The 24,118-nt window shown below is 47.8% G+C and overlaps 1 protein-coding gene across 1 annotated transcript in view; it reads right to left on the reverse strand.

Moving 5' to 3' along the window:
* SEPTIN9 (septin 9) overlaps positions 1 to 24,118 on the reverse strand; it is a 160,773-nt gene that overhangs the window by 121,253 nt on the left and 15,402 nt on the right. The window contains exon 2 of the mRNA XM_063175466.1: positions 9,517 to 9,573. Coding sequence (XP_063031536.1) covers positions 9,517 to 9,573 — 57 coding nt within the window. The remainder of the gene's footprint in view (positions 1 to 9,516; positions 9,574 to 24,118) is intronic.

Raw genomic sequence — 24,118 nt, forward strand, 5'->3', positions numbered from 1 at the left:
GTGGCGTTTGAATAGTAATGTGGGATATCACAGGGTAAAAAAACTTAGAGTTTAAGGTTTTAGAATATAGTAATATATATATATTACTATATATATTATGTATTTGTTATCATATACTACAAAATAGAAGTTTTAGGGTGGAAACTAGTCCTTCTTCACCTTCAGAATTTTGGACTTTCTGTGCTGACAGGCACTGACCCCTTCCTGTATATTTGACCTGAGGCCGTGGAGAAGGCTTCCAAAATTGAATGATGGAACTAAGAGTATACATGTGGAGTTTGAATAGAAGTGTGTAATATGTGTAATATCACATGGTGAAAAACTCAGAGTTTAAGGTTTTAGAATACAGTAATATATATATTACTATATTCTAATTCTACATATTACTATATATAACAAAAGAGAAGTTTTAGGTGGAAGCTAGTCCTTCTTCTTCACCTTCTTCTTCATCAGTTTGGGTAGTATTGTGTACTTAGATAAAAAAGTCCACATTGCAATCCATGAGTAGTTAGTTATTAAGCTAAAAGTAAATAATTTAAGCACCATTTCTTAATTAAACAATTTATCATTAAAAAACCTTGTAGAAAGAGAGCTAGGACTTCATTTTTTAGCTTATTAAAGTCCTGTAGAACTCACAGTTTGTAAGACTGTGATATAGATAAAAATTCATAAACATCTGAGTCCAAACAGAAAATACCATCTCAGACATTTGTCAACAAAAAAGAGAAAACCTCCCCAGCTGGTGACCAAGCTGCAGGCTCTGCTGCTCTGCCCTGTGAGGAGAAGGGCCATGTGTGATGGGGGGACACTGTCAGGGCAGGGTTTGTCCCCAGGGACGCTGTGCCAGGAGAGCTGCACAGCTGGCTGAGGGTTTGGTGCCTCACACAAAGGGGAATAGAGAGAGGCTGCCCCAAGAAATCCCTGTGACCTCATCTAAGGACACATCCAGAGCCATGAGGCTGCAACCACAGGCTGCACTTAACCCCTCAGCTGCTGCAGCACAGCAAAAGGCACCTCTGTGCTGCAAACACAGAATTGGGGCTGGAGAGGAGCTCCAAGGGTTCATTGAGCCCAAGCATTAACCCAGCAATGCTGTGCTCACCACCAAAGCATGTCCTGAGTGCCACAGCCACACCACTTCTGAGCATTTCCAGGGATGGTAATCCCACACTCCCTTGGGCAGCCTGTGCCTGTGCCAGGCCACCCTCCCAGGGAGGAAATTTTCCCTGGTATCCAATCTAAACCATCCCTGGGGCAGCTTGGGGATGCTTGAGGTGTTTGGATGAGCTGTGAGTGGCAGTGCCCACCGTCCACATGATGGTGAACAAGGGGTGCAAACATCTGGGTGGGAGTCCCTCCCCTTTCTACCAGGAGAAGCATTTAGACACTACAAAACAAGCAAAGGTCCCAGTGAGTGCCCCTTTCTAACACAGCCCAGAGAGCTGGCCTGGACTTCCTGCCTCTCCAAATTATGCCTTGCACTTCCAAAAATTCTAAACTTCCTTGGGCAGCCTGTTCCAGTGCCAGACCACCCTGCCAGGGAGGAAATCTTTCCTGATATCTAATCTAAATATATACATATCCAATCTAAACCACCCCTGGTGCAGCTTGAGGATGTTTCACCACACACCAAGGAGCTGCTGACACCGCAGTGCCCACTGTGCATCCCCTGCAACTCCTGGACCAGGAGTGCTATACTCCCACCTGGAGCCCAGATGCCAGCAGGAAGCTCCAGACAGATGCAGGACAAGCTGAAGGGCTGTGCCAAGGTTCCCAGGAGGTTGCCAAGCTCAGTTTGACACGTGCAGGGCTGCGCTGTGAGTGGCAGTGCCCACCATTCACAAGATGGGTGAGCAAGGGGCTTGAGCTGGTGCAAACATCTGGGTGGGAGTCCCACCACTTTCTATCCAGGAGAAGCATTTGTTCAGTACAAAACAAGCAAAGGTCCCATGAGTGCCCCTTTCCAACACAGCCCAGAGAGCTGGCCTGGACTTCCTGCCTCTCCAAATTATGCCCTGCACTTCCCAAAATCCCACACTTCCTTGGGCAGCCTGTTCCAATGTCAGACCACTCCTCCAGGGAGGAAATCTTTCCTGATATCTAATCTAAACCACTCCTGGTGCAGCTTGAGGACATTTCACACACCAAAGAGCTGCTGTCATCATTCAGTGCCCACTGTGCATCCCCCCCAGTTTACTGCTGGATCTGGAGTGCTGCACTCCCACCTGGAGCCCAGATGCCAGCAGGAAGCTCCAGACAGATGCAGGACAAGCTGAAGGGCTGCGCCAAGGTTGCCAAGCTCGGTTTGCCACGTGCAGGGCTGTGCTGTGAGCGGCAGAGCTGCAGATGTGTGACAGTGGTGACAGCAGCACTCCCCTGAGGACAAACCCCCCACACACCTCATGGTTTTTATAGCACTCTGATTTGCTTATGTAACAGCCATCATGCACGCTCCAGTGGGGAGCCCCTGGCTCCTGACATTGCTTTTGTTGATCCCTCTGCTCTGGTTAACCCCCAGCCTCACAAAAACCAGTTTTAGGCTTGTCCTCTATTAGACTCCAGGCACAAAGAGAGAGGAGATGTTCCTCAGGGCAAGGTGCTAAGTCAAGGGATGGAAACAGCAAGATCTGTTGTCATATCTACCATGAATTTTGAGCCATCCAAATTAGTGAGCCCTGCTGAAATCCTGCTGTCCCTGTTAAAGCAAAGATGCCAATTTAAACTATGCCCACAGTGATGTGTGTTCAGTTCTTCCCCCCATCTGGCCTCACATCTCTCAATTTCAGAGCCCATGGGGAAGGATCCCTGGACTCACAGGCACTGCTCACGGCACAGCTTTCAGCTTCTCTGCTGCTCCATTTTCCCCAGCTACAAAATAGGAACACCAACAGCTATTAAAGGGGGAAAAAACCAAATAAAACAAGAATTATCAGTGCCCATCTTGTTGAAATTGACAATAAGGTTATAATATTTTTATTTTTGTTAATCCCAGGTACCAGAGACCGCTGGGGTGCTCTGGACAGTGTGACAGTGCAGTAACAGTGGGGTCAGTGGGGTCCAAGAGCTCATGCCCTGAGCAGAAGCTCACAGGCTCAAACCACAATCTGCACCTTTGAACCACTTCACTTCTCCTGCATCCCCAGCCCCACTGTGGATTCTGGCCCAGCTCCCTGGGCTACCATCTCTTGGGAAGGATGAAAGTCTGACAAGAAAGTCTCACAGATATCTGTGCGTGGCAGAAAGATTTTTAAATGTAGAGTCTGAAGAAGGAATAGATATGGAAGCAAGTTTTGATATAAAAGAAAAGAATTGCTGAGCCAGTCTTGCTGGATAACCAAGGAGGCAAAGGGTGTGTGAGTTAGAAGGGGTTTTTATGGCTTAGAGCAAAGGATAAGCCCACCTCAAATAGGAAGATGTTTTTACCAAGCAGAAAGAGAGCACAGGCAAACAAGGCAGCAAATGTTGCAAGTAGAAAAAAGGTCTCAGAATTTTCCACTGCAAGAAAACTGAATAACAACTTCTAGCTTAAACTGTAATGTACTAACTTTTAGTGATTGGAAAATGGCAACATGAATATGGTAATTATAGCAGTTATGATAGGCTATAGATAAAAGTTAAGGTATAGATTGGTTCTGCTGTATTAAGATGCTCAGCAAAGAAAAGTCTGTAATGCATTGTAACCAAAACCAAAGGGTCTCCAGGCCTGCCTGCAGCTGGAGCTGACAGCTGTGGGCAAAGCTCTGTCACCCTCAACCCTGGACTGCTATGACATCCTGGATACAATAAACTGCATTTTGGAGAGCTGCCTGGAGTCCCACATCCCTCATTTTGGCTCTTACTACCATCCACATGATGAGTGAACAAGGGGCTTGAGCTGGTGCAAACATCTGGGTGGGAGTCCCTCCCCTTTCTACCCATGAGAAGCATTTATTCAGTACAAAAAAAGCAAATGTCCCAGTAAGTGCCCCTTTCTAACACAGCCCAGAGAGCTGGCCTGGACTTCCTGCCTCTCTAAATTATGCCCTGCACTTCCCAAAAGCACAGGGACAAGTTGTGGCTGATCCTCAGCCAGCTGCTGACGAGGCAGCAATGGGGCTGTGCTCTCTGTTTGTGGGTCCTGCCCTGCCCTGGCAGGCTGCCCCTGCTGCAGGCAGCGTCACAGCCACACAAAGGCTGTGAAACAGGAAAGCTCAGGCACCTGCTCCCCTCCCAGCCCTTGGGGAGCTCTCTGAACAAAGCACCTGAGGCACAAATAGCACTGGGCCAGGGCACTGCTGCTGAAACACAGCTGCAAGGCATGGTAGCCCCTGCCCTAACCTGTTGTGGAAGATGAGACAGGGAAGCCTTATCAATATGATTGCCTGGCAAAAGATTTGGAGAATACAGAAACTATAAGTGAGATTGAAATGAAAGCAAGCTTTGAGATCCCTCAGTTACTGAACAACTGGAAAACAATGGTGTGGCCAGCTGAAGGTGATCCCCTTTTGATGGAACAACACCCTCTGCTTGCAGACAGGCCCAAGGGTCAGAGCAGACCCTGCAGCTTGGCAGAAGGGGCCCAAAGAGGAGTTTTTAGGGTTTAAAATGTAACACAGTATGGTAATGTAATGATTCTTAGAGGTTATATGTAAATGCTGTAGGATTTGTATATTGTACTAGATTGGTTAGTGAGAATGAGAATATTCAACACAGAAGAAGATTTATGGTATTGAAACGGGAACTTCGCTCACTTACCCCTTTTACTCTCTTATGCTTTTGCTCTCTTACCCTTTTACTCTCTTGCCTCTTTTACTCCCTTACCCTTTTATCCTCTCTCCCCCTCTCTTCTCTCATTCCTGCCCTGAGCTGTGGCTGGCAGCTCCCAGCAGGGCCCTGCACCCAGGCCCTTTGCAATACACGCCAAGTTCCAGACCTGGCTGCAGAGATCTCTCGTCTCCATCCATCCCCACCATCCTACCCCTGACGCTCCAACATTCACCTACATGGGGAAAATATGCTGGTTTAGCTAAATCACTAAACTCTGCCTTTCCAGGGACCCTCTCCTTGTGCTACCCTTGCCAGGGAAGTTCTTTCCTCTTTATCAAAAACTGAGTTGTAGGCTGGAAACAAATCGAAGCAGAGCACAGCTGGCTGCCTGAGAGGAACACAAGCTCTGTTCCTTCCATTCCAGCTGCTCTGGGCTCTTTTCTGGCTCAGTTGTGAACACACCACTGCTCCACATGGCAAATGTCAGCAAATATTTCTCTGCTTCAAATTCATCAGGTACAGTTGTAGGAAAATGAAATGGAGTAACTTCCGTGGCAGACCATTCCTAACTGGTGCACTCAACACCTGCAGGGGTGGGACAGCATCCAGAGGGACCTGGAGGGGTCCTTGTGACCCTCAGGACATTCAGCAGGGCCAAGGGCAGGGTCCTGAACCTGGATCGGGGCATTCCCAAGCACAGATGTCCTGGATTGCCAAGCAAATTGTATTCTATGTGTCATCTGTATGGCAGTTGCCTTCTGTTAAGGCAGTTTTACTTATCTCTTCCACACCCACTCCTCTCTCAGGGCAGACATCTGCTGATAACAGCTATTGAATGTCCCTGCATGGCTGATGAGAACTACAGCATCCCATTGGGAGATGGGAGCCCAGAGGGAGGAGCCAAGCATTCCTACCTGGATAGAAGCTGGAGATTCTGGAACACCAGCACAGCTTCTCCACTGGATTCCCCAGAGGAACAGCAGCTGCCTCTTCCCCTGGATCTTCAGAGGAAGAATACATCCTTCTCTACAGGATCCCTGCTCCAGCAGAACCACCCCTGACACTGCAGGAGGGCTGAGCCACAATTCCAATGGGACTGCTGCCAGCACCCTGACCCACAGGGTGTCAGGTTGGGTTCTGACTCTGGCAGTGTTGATTTGGTTACTGCATTCTTTATTTTATCTTTTTATTCCCTATTAAAGAACTGTTATTTCCTGCTCCCATATTTTTTGCCTGAGAGCCCTTTAATTTAAAATTTATAGCAATTTGGAGGGAGGGGGTTTACAGGCTCCTGCCTTCATTAGCAGACTCCTGTCTTTCCAAAACAAGACAACAGGCTGGGCAGAGAAGGGACCAAGACTATTCCTTGGAGGGCTGGGGTGTTGGTTGATGAGTCCATAAACCCCAGCAAGGTGCTCTGCTGGCCCAGAAAGCCAAAGGTGTCCTGGGCTGCAGTGCAAGAATTGTGAGCAGCAGGTGAAGGGAGGGGATTCTACCCCTCTGTTCCACTCCCCTGAGACCCCTTCCTGCAGAGCTGCCTCCAGCTCTGGGCCCATCAGCACAAGCAGGGTGTGAAGCCCAGGAGAGAGTCCAGAGGAGACCATGGAGATGCTCCAAGGGCTGGAGCCCCTCAGCTCTGCAGAGAGCTGGGGGTGACCTGGAGAAGGCTCCAGGGAGATCTCAGAGCCCCTCCAGTGCCTGAAGGGGTTCCAGGACAGCTGGAGAAGGACTTGAATCCCACCCCAGGGGCTTACCTGGGACTGCACTGCAGGTTTGAACCAAAGCAGCCCCAAAGCCCTGGAGCTGGGCACTGCTGGATGCCAGAGCCACACAACCACTTCCAGAGAGACCAGGGAATCTGAGTGGCAGAATGAACTCTCCAAAAGAGGTCAGCATCAGTTCTGCAGGTTCCTACCCTCCCTGCACACCCCAAGGCAGCCTGTGGAGCTCCCTGGATCCCAGGAGCTGGTGGCTGTGGAAATGTCACCCCTTTCTTTGTTTAGGGTGGCAAAGAGCCCAAAGCAACCGAGCCCCTTCTGCAACGCTTCACTTGCAACCACTGCTCAGTCATCCCAACCCCAATTTATCTTTTACAGGAATAAAAGCTTCTGGGTGCAAGGCCAGATGTGCAGAGGGGAAAATTTGGACCTGAAACAAGGGGAAATTGAGCTGCAGTTATATGGAGTCATAAATATTTACTGCAATGTAAACTGAAGGACTGAACTGCTCATTTGATTTTTCAACTTGAAAAAAAAAAATTTAAATTTACAAGGTCTCTCACCAGAAAAGTGGAAAAGTATATAATTAGAGTCTAAGGAAAACAAGCTTGAACAAATGTGCTGTGTCTGTCAATGTGGATTCCCCTACACCCCAGTTCCCTTTGGAGCTGCACCAATTCCCCCTTCTGTCCTGTCTGCACATGAGAGCAGGCGGTGCCAGGGCTGAGGCAGCAGCTTTGTTTGTGCATGTGCACAAGACAAACACACTCTGCACTCCAAACTGCCAGCTCTGTGCTGCTGGCCGAGTTTGAAAGCATCAGATCGAAAATTCAGTTCTAAAATTCAGTTCTAAAATTCAGCTCAGCCCTCCTGGCCTTGCTGTCATGAATACGACAGCTTGTGTCACACAACAAAACTCCCCAATAATCATCACTCAATGAATTTTTGCTGCCACTTAACACCAGTTTGGGGTGCTCTGACCATAATTCCATCCTCCCACTGACGATGGTGATGCTGCAAGGCTGTGCAGCTCCAGATGCCAGCAGTGTCGCAGCCCCTGCCACCTTCTCCTGTGCCACAAATATCTGTCCCTGTGCTCAGGAGGGCCAGGCAGGAATGTCCCAGCTCCCAGGGTGTCCAAGTGCATGTTCAAGCAGCCATCCATGACTAATCCCCATCCCACACGTGCTGGTGGCCGCTTCCAGCAAAGCTCTGAAGTCAGTGCTGCAGGAAGGCATCCCCAGGGTGGCTTTGTGCTGCCACCCACGCCGAGGGAAGAGCTGGGAAGCTCTGTTTTGATAAGTCCATCTGGGAGCTGAGGCAGGATGTGAGGGCTGAGAAGATGGATTGAAACAGCAAATCCAGCCTGGAGGGAGCAACTGGGTGGCAGAGAGACCAAGGGGACAGGAGAGGATGGAAGCTGAAGGTGCTGAGGAGGTGAGTGGGGTTTGGGGGGCAGGGAGAAGAGAAAATGAGGCTGGAATTAGGTGGGCTTTAAGGTCCCTTGTCACATTCACATTCTCTGAAAAAAATCCCTTCGCCCAGGATTTTTCTGCTGGGAAGCTGAGAAGCCTCAGAGAAAAGGAAAACAATTCTCATCTCATTTGCTTCTCCTGTGTTGTGCTCATGTGGAATGTGTTTGGAGATTGTTTACCCACAGGTGATTGTTTCATTGGATTCTGCTGTGAGTTGTTTTCACTCTTTGGCCAATTGGGGCCAAGATGTGTCGGGACTCTGGGAAGTCAGGAGTTTTGATTATTATCTTTTTAGCATTCAGTAAGTATCTTTTCTGTATTCTTTAGTATAGTTTAGTATAGTATTCTTTAATACATTATAGTATAATAAAATAATAAATTAACCTTCTGAGAACATGGAGTCAGATTAATCATTCCTCCCTGCAAATTCAATAGTCCCTTCCAACCCAAACTATTCCAGGATTGTCTCAGGCACTGCTCAGGGCACAGCTTTCAGCTCCTTCTCCATTTTCCCCAGCTATGAAATAGGAATAGCAATAACTATTCAAGGGAAAAATTAAATATGACAAGAATTATCTATGCCCATCTTGCTGAAATTTACAGGCAGGATTGTCATTACCACAGGATTGTGTGGTATCAGAGAAGGAAATACGAAAGAAGATTTCAGTGGCAAAAAAGCACCTGGTGATGAGGAATAATGTCTGGGATGTAGAAAGCACCTGGATATGGAGACACACTGCTCCCCACAGGGGTTTGAACCAGGGAGCAGCACAGGCTCATCAGAGGGGCTGATACAGACAGCAAAAGGGGCTACCAGCAGGAAAAGCCCAGATCTGGGCTGCTTCATCTTCCCTTGGAGTATTTTAGATGAGAACAGTGACTTTTCCATTTGCAGACAGCCCCTAAGGACAGCCCCAGCACGTGGCACACACAAACAAACAGAGCACACAGCCTCAGGTACTCCCAAGCACTGGGACTCCTGCTGCTGCTGCTTTCCTGAGGCTGGGAAACACCTTCTGCAAGAAAAACAAACCCTCCCACCTGCTTCCTCCTGAATCAGGAGCAGCTTCCAAAACATTAAGCTGCAATTAGGGCTGCAAATTTAGCCACAAGCACTTATAATCCATAAATCTGCACATCCAATGAAAAATAACAGCTAAGGAGAGTCCAAAAGAGCTACTAATGACTAAAGTGGATTTCAACCACAGGCCATTCCTGCTTCCTGTTGCAACTGTGTTGAGTTGGGTTGGAGCTAGGTAATTATTGTCTGTGGACCCATTATACAGTAGGGAATATTTTATATTCTCTCTATTTTCATAGTTTGTTGGGTCTTTAAAAACTGTATTTAGAAAAATATATATACCTCACTTTTTTTTTACATGTACTGCTTTCTTTCTCCAGCATAGAGAGCTTTGCATTTATCACCCACAAGCTTTGCCTTTCAAACTATGGCAGAAAATAAGATTTCTGAGTGTCACCTCCTGCATTCCCTATTTTCCTTATTCCCTATTTTCCCTTTTTTTTAAATATTTTTAATTGGATGAGCAGGTTTCAAAGGGAGAAATTCACAGACTTACTCGGGCTTGTCTGGTCACTGAGCCTCCGAAGTCTCCCGCTGGAGGTCCGGGTGATTCCTACAGCAAAAAGAAGGTTGGAGTGAGGAATCCATGCAAGTGTGAGGTGTGGAGTTACCCCCCTGCTATCCCTCTACATCTGGCAAGGCACAGGAATCTGCTTTGTACTATCATCTCTCAGATCCAGGAAGAGTTACACATTATTTTAACCAAAAAAAACCACCTCAGGAGAGACCTCCACCTTTCCCTGAAGATGACAAACATTGTTATTGTCTTGGTTTGGAAGGACAGGTGTCTGCTGAGGAAGGCAGGAGCCTCCCCTGAAATGGAAACCCCCTCCCTCCAAATTGCTATAAATTTTAAATTAAGGGACTCTCAGGCAAAAATATGGGAGCAGGAAATAACAGTTCTTTAATAGGGAACAAAATAAAAAGATCACGCAGAACAGCTCTAAACTGTGCTTTGTAATGGAATCACAACCTTACAAACCTTGTCAGCTAGAAGAGTGCATCATCCAAGGAAAAAAAATATTAAAATTAAATAGATATATATATAGAAAAAAAGGCAGGAAATCTTTAATACAGTAAGGCCTGGGATAGAGGGAGGGAAGGGAAAAGAACTGAGCTGCCTGGCAGCTGGAGATGGAAAAAGCATTTCATGCTCAGAAGCCTGTGCTTGTGTATATAAATTTATACATACATACATATATATATATGCACATGTGTGTTTGCTCTGTCCCTTTCCTTTTCCAGCATAAAAAGCCTCTGTGCCTACAACGTGATGTGGTTGAACCACAGGGCTGCTCCTGGGAAAGGTGACCCAGGAGAACCCACGGGCAGCCCCACCCAGAGCCATCCCCCTGCTCAGAAAGCTCAGAAAAGGCCCTTTTCTGCCCAAAAGAGCCAAGAACAGAGCCAGGACTGTGCACCCCCACACAGGAACACCCAGCCTGTCTGCTCAGGAGCTTTACCTGCACTGCAGCTGGGCAGATGGGTGCTACACCCTTCAGCCAGCCCCACTTTCCATCACTGACAGCAGGAAAAGGGCTGAAGCTTCTGGGAACTTGTGCATTTTAAATTTTAAACATGTTTTTGCTATTAAACCCAGTCCCCGAATCTTTTTTTCTTAATTCTTTTCTCCTCTCTAAATGCTTACTGCTTTTTTGGACTCTAGCAAGAATGAAAAGCCCTATTTCCTCTGCTGAACAGAGGAACATTTTTAAACAGCTGAACAGATTTTTAAACAGCTCTTCTTGATCCAGGCTGCAAGAGCAGTCCCATCCCAGCTCTGCTCTGTGCAGACATCACCTCTGGGTTCCCTGTGTGCACTATTTAAATTATTTTTTCCTCTCTAAATGCCTACTGGTTTTTAGGACTCTAGCAAAAATGAAAAACCCGATTTCATTAGCTGAAATAGATTTTTAAACAACTTTCCTCGAGCCAGGCTGCAAGAGCAGTCACATCTCAGCTCTGCTCTGTGCAAAGAGACAACACCTTTGAGTTCCCTGTGGGCACTAATTCCCAGTACCTTTTTTAAAATTATTTTTTTCTCTCTAAATGCTTACTGTTTTTTTGGACTCTAGAAAGAATGAAAAGCCCTATTTCCTCTGCTGAACAGCTTTTTAAACAGCTTTTCTTGAGCCAGGCTGCAAGAGCAGTCCCATCCCAGCTCTGCTCCATGCAGAGAGACAACACCTCTGAGTTCCCTGTGTGCACTAAGTCCCAGTCTCTGAATATTTTTTTCTTAAATTATATTTTCCTCTCTAAATGCCTACTGGTTTTTTGGACTCTAGAAAGAATGAAAAGCCCTATTTCATTTGCTGAGCAGATTTTTATACAGCTTTTCTTGAGCCAGGCTGCAAGAGCAGTCCCATCCCAGCTCTGCTCTGCGCAGACACATCACCTCTGAGTTCCCTGTGTGCAGGCAAGGTGCAGTGCTGAAATCCAGCTTTTAGAACGGCTCAAAAAGCAGAGCAAAGCAGCCCTGATGGGTGGCAGGCTGAGGAATGCAGATGTGCAGCCATGCTGAGCTGGTTAGAGCAGCCTTTCATGTTCAAAGGCTCGTTCAGTCTGCGGCAGGGAGGACGGAAGCTGAACGAGGAGCTCACAAGCTTGGACAGGATCACATCGAGGAAATCAGCTTTATTCCCTTCAGCAACCACTTCAGCAGTGGAAAAACACACACAGGACTTGGAGCATCCATGCCCTGGCTGAGCCTGTGGCTTTTATCCTTTCTGAGGGTTTGTTTGTGTGCCCTGACTGCCAGGTTTGCTCTGGGGAGCTGGAATTACCATTCTCACCCTTTTCTCAACGAGCTGAGTTGATTTGTTTTGTGTTGGAGGCAGCATTAGAGGAGGTTTTTCTGACAGCTGTTGCTTCACTGCCTGTTAACAACATTAATAATACATAATAATGCTGTTTATCCTCTCTCAGACAAAGGGAAAACGAGGAGTAAACACAAAATTCATCCAGGCAGCCCAGTACCTTAGCAGAAAATATAGATAGAGGAGGAAGAGCTGCAGAGTCTGAGCCAAGCTTGCTATCTGTGATGTCCCACTGCCCCTCCAGAGGGAGGATCCAGACACAGTCCTGGAAAGCAGATAAACAGCAGGGAAAACTGGCAGCTTGGCAAAAAAATAGAATAAATAAGGAGAAAGCAACAGCTAAAAATATGCTGCTGTGAACACACTGCCAAGAAGCCAGGGAGGGGGCAGGAGCAGAGAGCATCAGCTGCTGAGCCTGTTCTGGGGTTACCCCTATTTATAGCCTGGGAGCAGCAGTTTGAGCCCCAGGTTGGAGCTGTAAATGAAAATTAAACATTTCCAGTGCAGACAGAGTGTCTGTGAGCCTCCCTCAGCGCCGTGCAAACGCCCCAAAGCCACGCTGGAAAGGCACTGGAGCACACTGGACTAAGAACCACAGTGCTATCTGCTTTATTTAGCTGAAACTGGGGATTCTCCTCCTTGTTCCCACCAGGAGGAACCCAGAATGGAAGAACCCAACAGTTAAAAATCAGTCAGGCCAAGCATGGCTTGTACAGCGCTGCGGATGTGCCTCAGCAGGACAAAGCCCAGCTCAGCCCCACCTTGGCTCACTCTGAGCAAGTTTTTTTCCCATTTTATAATCAATGACTAATTCTCTCCAGATCCACGGGCTGGGGCCATATGGCCCAGCAGAAAGGCAGCAGCACCCAAAATGGGTGCCATTTGGGGTAGCTGGGCTATCTCAGGTGTGATGGGTTCTCTGAGAGCTCATAGACCTGGCTCAGGGAGAAAACCCATCATAGATGTACCAGTGAACAGAGCCCATGTGAGATTGATTTTCTCCTCACTGTAAGCCATCCATGCTGATATAAAACCCAAAAGGACAAGCGAGCAGTTCCCATTATCAACAGAACCCATGCAGAGAGGACAAACAATGGGGGATGCAGCTCAGGAACTCGCTCTCTCTACACAGCCCAGTAAAAACTCAAACCAAACAAACAAAAGAACCCAAGCCAAGCAAAGGTGGGGATGGAAAGGGATGGGCCAAACCAGCAGGAGCCATCCCACACTGTGCTGGAGTCAGCAAAGAGGCACCAGCTCATGTGAGCAGGCAGTGTGACCCTTGCTTCTGTTGCATGTATTGACTGCAGGGCCTGGGGTCAGATAATTCAGCTTCCTTCTGCACCAGCACAGCACTGCAGGGTGTCCACACAGCACTGGAGATGTCTCCATCCAAGAACAGAGCTGCTCTGGACATATCCACGCTCTTCCTGGCTTCCTGGGGTGTACAGCTCCAGGAAAATCACGGAGCCACCTCGGGATGGTTCCAGCTCTGGGGTGCTGAGGACTTCTCAGGAGTTTAGTTGTTAATGCAGCCCTGAGATTTGTGAAAAGTCTGTTTCAGCCCATGTGTCCAAAGAACAAGCCGGAGTTCTTCAGTTTTCATTCTTAAAGTTGTTTATTGTATCTTATCTATAAAATTTTTCTCCCTGCCCAGCCGAGGTCTGCTCAGCAGGGCAGCCACAGGCATTCTGACCACCCTCAGGGCAGTGTTGTCTTTTTATACTACAAACTATGTACAACATATTTACAATTACTTTCCAATACCTATCACCTATGTTAGACAGTGAACTTCTATTCCAAACCAGTCCCAAAGTGCCAACATCACAGCAGAAAATGGAGAACAAGAAGAAGAAGAAGAAGAAGAAGGACTGGACACGCCCAGATCCCTCCATCTTGTCCCCAAAACCCCCATTCTAAAAATCCCAAAATCTACCTTTTCACCCTGTGATAATTTTATTGTTGCATTATTTAAATTTCTGTGACTTTCAGGTCCTCATACAAAGCTGGTAATTTGCTCCACAGGTCATAATCAAACCCACAGGTGTTCTGGGCTGTTTTTCAGGGTCTCTGAGCCCCCCTGGCAGGGGCCCAGCAACTCTGGACACCCCGAGGGATATTCTGGGTTCCAACAGGGGCTCCTCAGCAGAACAACCCTTCAGAGGGGTCACAACACCCACACACCAACAGCAGGTTTAGTGTGATGGTGTTCACAGGGGTCTTAGATTGAGAGAAGAGACAAAGATTTGACTCCATGTTCCACAAAGCTTAATTTATTATTTTATGATATATATTACATTAAAACTATACTAAAACAATAGAAAAAAAAAAGTTTCATCAAAAATCTAGCTAAGCTAAGAATAGGAAAAAAAAAGAATGATAATAAAAGCAGCTGTCTCCAAATCTCTGTCCGAGCCAGCTGACTGTGATTGACCATTAATTACAAAAAAACACATGAGACCAATCACAGATGCACCTGTTGTATTCCACAACAGCAGATAATCATTGTTTACATTTTGTTCCTGAGGCCTCTCAGATTCTCGGGAAGAAAAATCCTAAAAAAAATATTTTTCATAAAAAGATGTCTGCGACAGTTTAGAGCACAGGCTGGCAGGGCTGACTCCCCCCAGGGCAGGACCTGCACCCCTGTGCACTGCACACACCCAGCCCCACCTGCTCCAGCCCATCCTGTGTCACCCAGGAGCACATGGAGGACAGCAAGGGTGTCACTGCCCTGCCCAGGTACCAGTGCACACTGATGGGACAGGGTTCTCCACTCTTTGTCCATTGTGCAGGTCCATCTCAACACTCCCAGACCTCTCAGGGTGTGCAATCCCTCTCGTTGTACCCACGGCATGGTACCATCCAGAGAGTGGGCAGGGAATCACCTTCACTGACAGCTGCAGCTCACCCAGACAGGCTCTAAAACCTCCAGGGATAAAAAAGAGTGACTGCAGAAGACCTGGAGCTGTTAACAGGAGGAAATCCCACCCATGGGTTGACCCTCCATGGCTCCTCCAATGGTGCAGAGCTGCAGTGCTGACACAGGACATCTCTGGAGGCAGAGCCTGCACATGGAGGGGTCACTGCAGACAGATGGGACACAGGGGGCAAGGGAGAAACATCTGGGTGCAGATCAGCAAAGGAAGAAGAATCTCTATGGCTCTGAGTCGAGCGAACCACACAATTACAGCTTCTCTTCCATTAGCTTGAAATCCACTTGCAACATTAACCTCAAAAGGAATACAGTTTGGAAAAAAAATAAGGGGAAAAAATTCACGTTCATTTCCAATACTAATCAGAAACATGCACTGAAGAATAAAAGACACTTTTCCAGATTCTGTGTAACAGAAACTTTACAAAGGAGCTGAGCACAGCTAGAAAAATAAAAGAAAAAACCTTCAACCCTAGTGCATGGTTTCATTCTGGATCAAATATCTCTGGCAGCAAAGTGAGATTTCACCAGGATGGAGAGATGCTGGTGGGGTGGGGATGCTGGAGAGATGGAGGGAGGGATGGAGGAGAGATGGAGGGAGGGAGGGAGGGAGGGATATTGGAGGGATGGAGAGAGGGATGATGGAGAGATGGAGGGAGGGATGCTACTAGGATGGAGGGAAGGATTATGGAGGGAGGGATGCTGGAGGGATGGATGCTGTGGCCAAAGGGGATCGATTGCAGACTCAGAACTGCTCCACTACCTTCTCCAACACAGCCTAGATGCACCAACAAGCTGTGTCCAGGTCCAAGGCTGAGCACAGACAGCCTAAAACACCACCCATGGGAGCTGGAGCCACAGAACCCTGCTCACCAGCACACAGAGCCATGAGTTCACACTCAAAAAGAACCCAGCCTGAGTCAAAATCACCCTCAAGGAAACCACCCTCAAATGGAAACCACAGGAAAACTGGCATTAGCAAGATGCATCTATTCCTACCACAACACTTTACTTTAACAGGTGCCAAAAGAATTCTAACACTAAAGAAATGTTCCAAAAGCTTGTGCTGATGATAAGAGGCAGCAAGAACTCAGGCCTCAGTTTTTGCAGGGTTAGAAAGGCTCCCCAGGGCCAGCAGTGCTCTGGCCACAGCAAGGAGCTGTCAGGTGGAAGAACCAGGTGACAGGGGACACAGCACTTGAACCTTGGCTCAAATGTAGGCTCTGATCCAAATTGCTAACTCAAATTAAACTGCAGTAATTCTCAGGAAATCAATTTTTGCATCCATAAAGCTTAAGGCCAGAAAACTGCCTTGGCTGACCCACAAACCCCAGAGCACGCACTTCTGTCTGGTCAGAGTGGATTCAAGCTCGTGCTTGAAGTAAGTCTTGGCTTTTTGGAGAAATCCAATTTCAGTGTCAAGACTTAAACATTGGAGTGACTTCAAGTGCTTTGGCAAGTTGTTCAAGAGCTGAAATGGCCTTTAAACAATACAGAGACTCCCCCTTCTCCCCATGAGTTTATTCTGAGGTGAGTAAGCTCAGTCCTCAGATATTCACTTCATAGAAATAACAAGATCATTTCACCACCCCTCCTGATCATCTGTTCTTTACTGACCACAAATTCCTCACAGCTGATACTCATTCAGAGATAGGCTGGACAATCATGAAAGCACTAAAAAAAAAATAGCACAAGCAGTTTTTCATAGAAAATAAAGTGTGTTAGTCATCATCTGTGATCCTTCTGGTTGGAGAGTTCCAGTAATCCGGGCAGTGGCGAAGGTGCCACGTCACCAGAGCAGATGACTTGTGCAGATGAATATTCACACCACCAATGTCCACACAAATTGGAAGGAGACTGCAAAAATGGGTCTTTTATATGTGCTGTCAGCTCTGCTGGCTCAGGGGATGCTTTTACTCAGCAGCAGGAGGAAAGGGAAAATGGTTTGTGTGGGAATAGGAACGGCTCTCCTGAAGCTCTGCTGGTTGGGGATGGAGCTGGTAACCACCATCAAGTCTAAAATCCCTCCGAGTTCACTGCCTGGAGTTCACTGCTGATGCTAACCAAGTTCACTGCTGATGCTGACCAGTTTTCCAGAGAGATCTTGTCCCTCTAAACTTTCTCTGTCTTCACCACCCTCCTCACTTGCTCACAGTCCTTATCTGTCAAAATCCAAGAGAGAGAAGCAGGACCCAAGAACTGGAACTCAATTAACAGGTACCTCGTGGCATTTTCACTAAATGAGGGGGTTTTGAGCTTTTAAAGTCATGGCAAGAGCAGCTTGGACCTGGTCCCATTTGCAGAACCTGCAGCATCCCAGCAGAGGAGGGAAGGAGGGAAAGCATCTGAACCCATCCAAGCTGCAGCCTTGCTAAAGAAGGAAATAACTCTCACTTTAATCATCAAACTCTTACATTAACCAGCTGCCACAAGAGCTCCTGCGAGCTAGAAACATGTTGGTTAATTAACTTAATAACACAAGTGTCCCCCAGAGCCTGAGTGGACAAGGGATGAGGCTCAGCACTCAGAGCTCTATGGAAACAAGGGAAAAACAAATAATCAGTGCTCATCCTTCACCCTCCAAAACCCCCCAACATTCACAGCTTCCCTCACCTCACTCCCTCAGGTTCATCTGGCAGTGGCCATGGATGAGCTGGAGAAAACCACGGGCAGATTTGAAGGAGGGGAAAGGAATTTTAAAACTCCAGTGTGGTATTTCCATATGGATCAAATACTCCTGAGGCACCCCACTCCCCCAGGCCTGCAGTGCTGCAAAGTCCTGCTGCAAACCCCCCAGCCCAGTGCCTGCCCCTCTGCTCTGCTCCTGCACCATGTGCAGTGCCAGCACACAAAGCAGCAACGTGGTACTTCAGGTTAAAAACAAAATAAAATTTAAAAGTCATCCTTAGATGACTTTTAAAAACAAAACAAAATGTAAAAGTCATCCTTACTTAGAGTTTTAATCAATTTCTTGCCATCTTCTTATAACCCAATCGCATTTTTATTCTCAGCCCCAGTGAGTGCTCACAGTTTCCCTGCTCGTTTCACACACACAAAACTCCCAAAATTGTGTTTCAGAGGGTCCCCCTGGCAACAAACACCGCTGGATTTATCAAGGGAGCCCTGCAAGCCTGGGGCTGCCATCGGGATGGAATACAGACCCCTTCTGTTGGCCTGGCTCTGCAAGGCAAATGTTGATTTTTGCCAGAGAGGGGTGGGGACGTGCAAAGGAGACAAGCCCAGAACAAAGAGGCAGCAGCTCAGGGGCTGAAGGGCAGCAGGCCACAAAGGGCAGGGGTTAAGGGCTCTGCTGAGCCTGGGTGACCCACGGAGCAGCCCCAGACACCTTGGAACACCCAGCCCCAGGGAGAGCTGCAGGAGAAGCAGGGCAGCCTTTGGGTGTGAGAGCAGGATCCGACTCAGCAGAGGGAAAAGCTCAGCCTGGGATTTTCCTCAGCTGCAAGTCCCAGTTTCCCTCCAAAGTGTCCTTTTCCTTCCTGCCTCATGAGAGCTGCTCCACTGCAGCCAGGAGACACCTGGGTGAATGTGGGAACTCAGCACATCCCTCTGGGTGTCCAGAGGATCGCGTCGGGGTATGCTGCCCAGAACACCTGGTGGCTTGATTTTGATCATTGCAGTGAGTTGCCAGCTTTATATGGGGATGTGAAAGTCACACAGGTTTGAATAGTGTAATAATAAAATATTCATGGGGTGAAAATGTAGATTTTAGGATTTTTGGTATGGGGGTTACGGGGACAAGATGGAGGAATCAGGGCATGTCTAGTCCTTCTTCTTTCTTCTTCTTGTTCTCCATTTTCTGCAGTGATGTTGGCACTTTGGGATTGGTTTAGAGTAGAAGTGCACTGTCTAACATAGGTGATAGGCATTGGGAATTAAGTGTAAATATGTTATATGTAATTTGTAGTATAAAAAGACAACACAGAGTGCCTGTGGCTGCCCTGCTGAGCAGATCTCAGCTGGGCAGAAAGAAAATTTTATAGATAAGAATTAATAAACAACCTCAAGGGCAAAAAGTGAAGAGTCCAGACTTGTTCTTCAGTTGTGCGGGCTGAAGCAGAGACATCCTGCACATCTCAGGGCAGCAATTAACAACCAAAACCCAAGAAGTGAAGGAACCAGCACCAGGGAAAGGAGCAGCCAAGGGCCCATGGTCACCAAATCCCTTCCTAGCCAGAAACTCAGATGAAAATTCAGGGTCAAGATCCACAAACGGCCTGGCCACTCCACTGAGAACAGGCTACCTTGGAGGAGTACCAAATCAAGCAGACAATGGCCACTTTCCCCTCCACACAGATAAATACATTCTAAATATGCTCCAGGCTGCAAACACTGCCAGAGCCCTCCCACCTGAGCAGCCCCAGTGCAGCAGCAGCCTGAGCACACCCTGAGCACCACACAGCTCACACGGTGATGCCCCTGGGCTGCTCTGATGCTGCCCAGAATTGCCTGAAAGTCAGAAAGCCCAAACTCCCAACTGAGGTTCAGCAGCTCCCTGCACAAAAAAAAAAACTGAGCTCAGAATGGCAGTTTTTCCTTTGGCACATCATAAATGTACGTTTATCTTTGTCCCCAAGCCCAGTCACATCTTGATTCTCTGCTCCTATGATCAGATGCTGAGGTGGCAGGACCAGCTCAGCCATGGGGCAAAGCCAGCTGCAAGCAGAGGAGTCAGAACTGCTCAGCCACCATCAGGACTCCAACATGACTCTCTGCACGTAATTTTCCTCCTCCACATACTCTCCCCTGCCCGTAAAATGAGGTGTCAAACACTTCCCCTGGTCAGAGGAGCTGCAGGGATATGTTATTTAATGTTTTTACGTTTTAGCTGTTCTTTAAAGAATGACTCAGACACTATCTATAGATTCCTGAGATAATGTCCGCTGTCCTTAAACTGGAGAGAAGGGAAATTACAATTTGAGACTACAGTGAAGCCCTGGCCTCATACAATTAAGGGTTTTCTCCTATTAATTCTACCTCAGAAGTAGCCAAGGCAACCCAGCTTCATAAACTAATAACATTTCTTGGTGTTTTTCCTTGTATCTTGCAATTATATTTAATAATGGCCCAGCAGGGAAGTTGGAAGAGAACTTCAGCCAAACTTGGGACATATTTGAGTGCCTAATGCTGCAGATCAGCTTTCACTGGAGTTTGCAGAAGTGCCTTTACAAACTGCAGTACAATTCCATCTGGATCTTACAGGATGACCCTCAAGCCACTCGTGTAGCTGCTTTTGGGACCATGGTTGGTCTTTCTGACTTGGAGATGGAAGAGAGAGCTCTGCCTGTGAGGGGCCAGTCAACCCCAAGATTAAATTTCTTGTGTGCTCCCCTTCAGCCCCCAGACTCTCTCTATAAATTCCAAGGCATTTAATGAATGAAAGGTTCTCAGAAGTCCCCATGGCCCAGAATCCATCAGAGATCCCCAGCACAGAAGCAGTAATTTCATTTAAAAACAAGATGTGGAATCAATATGTAAGTGCCAATATGCTGTTGGTTTGTTCTTTAAAATCTTTAAGGGACAAGGGGCAAGCACTGATCTTTTATCTCTGGTGACCAATGAGACGACTCAAGAAAACAGCAAAAACTGTGCCAGGGGAGGGATAGGTTGGGTATTTGAAAAAGATTTTTCATCCAGAGCATGGTGGGGCACAACCAGGCTCCCCAGGGCATGGTCATAGCCTCAACCCAGCCAGAGCTCAAGAAGAGTTTGGACAAGGTTCTCACTTGGCACAAGGGGGGATTTTGGGGCTGTCCTGTGCAGGGCCAGGAGTTCGACTTGATGAACGTTGTATGTCCCACCTCAGAATATTTTTTGATTCTAGGAATAAAATAATTCTAGATCCAGCACCTCCCTTTCTGCCAAGCCATGCTCTAGAGCAGAGCAGCAGGAAAATTAGCAATGGGTTCATTTAAATAAAGCCCAGATATAAAAATCACTTTTTGATGCTACTCCATGATGACACACACCTCTCTCCAGGTACCAAGAGGTCCCAAAGCAACTCCTTCTCCTCGTGGGCTTCTCCAGCTATGGAAGGGCAAAGCACCTGGCACCACCAACCAGCCCAGCCTGGCAAAAGGCAGTGTGAAATCACTCCTGGCACAGGTGAAAATCATCCCAAGTGATGGAGCAGTGCCTGCAGCCTCTGAGGAAGCCTTTCTGGAGAGAAAGAGGGCTCACACAGGAGGCACAAAGCCCATTCTGTGGGTCTGGTGAAAGGCAGCATTGTCCGTGGGACGTGGCGCGCTCGGTGTAACGGAGCTGGCAGTGGAGCCCTGGGCCCCATCCAGAACCCCCCCCCAGTCACTCACCCCAACAATCCAGATGTTCAGTCTCCACTATGCAAATCCTGGCCACAAAAAAGGCACTGGCTGCCACTCCTGAGTGACCCAAACCCCGGTGCACTGACCCTGGCACTGCCGAGCCCCCGCGCTGCGCCAAGCAGGGATTCCAGGGGGTGTGATGTCCTGTGAAACCTGACCTAGAGCAGAGGCTGGACAGAGCTAAAAAATAAAGCAGGGACTTATGAAAAGGACCTCATCAATGGGCAGCACAAGAGCCCAGCCAGGGCTGCACCCAAGATGAACCAAAATGGGCCCAAAATGCACGAGCACTCCTGGGGTCTCTCCCTTTGATCAGTTCTGCTCCATTTGCATCTTGCAGTTCATTGTCCCATTCCAGCTTTAGCCCATCCAGTCCCCTCCTTGTTTTTCTCTCTCCAGCCCACAGTGTTTGTGCTCTTGGGCTGAGATTTGGATCATTTGTCCTTGGTGCCCAGCTGGAGCAGGAATTGTTTTGTCTCCCTGCTCTGTGCACAGAGCTCACCATCCCTTCATGTGAAGCCCAGACCCACACACTAAAGCAGCACAGAATGTGAAAATTATAAAAGCTAAAACTTGAGGCATCAGGTGGAGCTCCTGAACAGGCACCTTGTGCCATAAGGAGTGAACCACATAATGCCCTGGGGCATGCACAGCCTGCTGCCAGCCACACCTGGGAGCTCCTTCCCTGTCTGGAGGCTCAGGTCACTTCTGGTGGCCCCAACACCATGGTCAGAGTTCATTACAGGAGCTGACCTTTCCCAAACAGCATCTCCTGCAGCCTGAGCACTCCAGCACCTCCTGTCCAGAGGGGATCCATGGCACTGGCCCATCCCTCCAGCCCAAACCACCTTTTGTACCCCTGGCAGGAGCATCACCCAGGCAGGGACCTCCCTCCCCTCCCCAGCTGCAGCACTGACATGGGGCCAAGGCAGGATGCTGTGGGGGGTGTTAGAATTCCAGCCTTATCTCCACAGGCTGAGATCATGAGCAGAAAATGTTTCTCTGTTGCCTCATCCAGCTTCCTGTTGGCAGCCCTCTTCCTCTCAACTGAAGCACCTCTCTGTGAGCAGTCTCAGAGCCAGAGGAGAGCATTTGCCATGTCTGAGACATCACACATGTGACAGTGCCTGTCCTTAGCATGGCCCAGCTGCTCCTCAACCAGCTGTGCCCTGAGCAGGCCAGGGCAGCAGCCCCAGCTGCAGGGGATGCTGCTGCCTCACCAAGGAACCACCACAGGTTTGATCCTTCCTTCAGCCTCCTGCTTTAGTGCCTGAAGGAAGGATGGGATCATAACCTGAGATTTAGTGCCTGAAGGAAGGATGGGATCACAACCTGAGATCTCCAGAGGGTTTGGCTCCTCTGTCCAGCAGGACCTGGAAGTCACAGGCACCAGGAGCTGGGCTCCGCAGCACTGAGTCACCTCCAGCCCCAGGTGGAGGGGGAAGATGTAGAATCTTTGGTTCTATTTTTGCCATGGTCAGGATTAAATGCACAAGATAGAATTTCTTGTTTGGACTCAGGTGTTTGTTAGTTCTTATCTCTGTCACAGTCTCACAAACCATGAGTTCTACAGCACTTCTCTCTAACAAACTAAAAATGGACCTCTCTCTCTCTACAAGGTCTTTTAAGGATAAACTGTCCAATTAAGAAATGACACCTCAATTATTTTACTTTTAACCCAATAACCAACCACCCATGGCCCACAATGGGAACTTTTTTAACCAAATACACAAAACCACCCAAACCCATGGAGGAGAAGGAGAAGGAGAAGGAGAAGGAGAAGGAGAAGGAGAAGGAGAAGGAGAAGGAGAAGGAGAAGGAGAAGGAGAAGGAGAAGGAGAAGGAGAAGGAGAAGGAGAAGAGAAGGAGAAGGAGAAGGAGAAGGAGAAGGAGAAGGAGAAGGAGAAGGAGAAGGAGAAGGAGAAGGAGAAGGAGAAGGAGAAGGAGAAGGAGAAGGAGAAGGAGAAGGAGGACCAGCCCTCTGCCCTAAAACCTCCATCTTGCTTTATGTATATTTCAATATATTCTAAACCCTTAAACTCTGAGTTTCCCACCCTGTGATATCACACACTTCTATTCAAACTCCACACCCACAATCCCAGTTCTGTTATTCCATTTTGGAAGCCTCTCCACAGCCTCAGGTCAATGCAGTGTTCTCTTGGGGGTCAGTGTCTGTCAGCACAGAAAGTCTGAAATTCCCAGTGACCAGGGTTCCAGCAGGAAGAATAGGGTGAATCATCTGCTGGAGAGAGGCTGCAGGGACCAGCTCTGATTCAGAGATGCATTGAGATGGCTCAACTCAGGCAAAATTAAATTCCACCTTGTTTTTTTCCTGGCCTCAGTCCTCAGTAATAGAGGAAATTATCTCCCTCAGCTCTGAGATCAATGTCTGAATGAGCTGCCAGAATAGGAAGCACTTGGTTTATCTGCATCACCTGGCAGGGAACAGGGCCCAGGGCACCTGATGGCGCCCCAGGCTGACCACACAAACCAAGTGAGAGAAAATGTTCCTCTGTTTCCCAGGCAAAAGCCACATTTATCCACTTCTATTTATCCATTTATATTTCTATATATATAAATATTTATCTATTTGTCCATTTATATTTATTTGATGGCCTGGAGGAACCCAGAGCCCCTCTGTAGGTTCTGTCCAGGTTTACAGGCACAGAGAATGTCACTGCCACACAAACTCATGCTCCATGAGAAGGTGGCATCTACATCCCTCTCCAGGGGCCACTGTCACCCTTCAGTCCCTAAATTCCCTGTGTCTAAACAAAGCACTGACCTCCAGGGCTCCTGGGCATCTGTCACCATCAGTTTATTCCATGAGAAAGTGAAATTAAAAATCCCCTGCAGCTGAAGCAGTGCTTGATCTTGCAGAGATTATGATGACATGATTTAAAAGGCAGAGGAGGCTGTAAAGCCCCCAAAGCAGAGGTTTCTGCTTGGTTTATAGTCTTATTTTGCACATAATCTATAGGTAACAGGGCTTGGATGCTTCCAAGG

This window comes from Melospiza melodia, chromosome 24 (assembly GCF_035770615.1).
Source record: "Melospiza melodia melodia isolate bMelMel2 chromosome 24, bMelMel2.pri, whole genome shotgun sequence".
NCBI classification, from domain to species: domain Eukaryota; kingdom Metazoa; phylum Chordata; class Aves; order Passeriformes; family Passerellidae; genus Melospiza; species Melospiza melodia.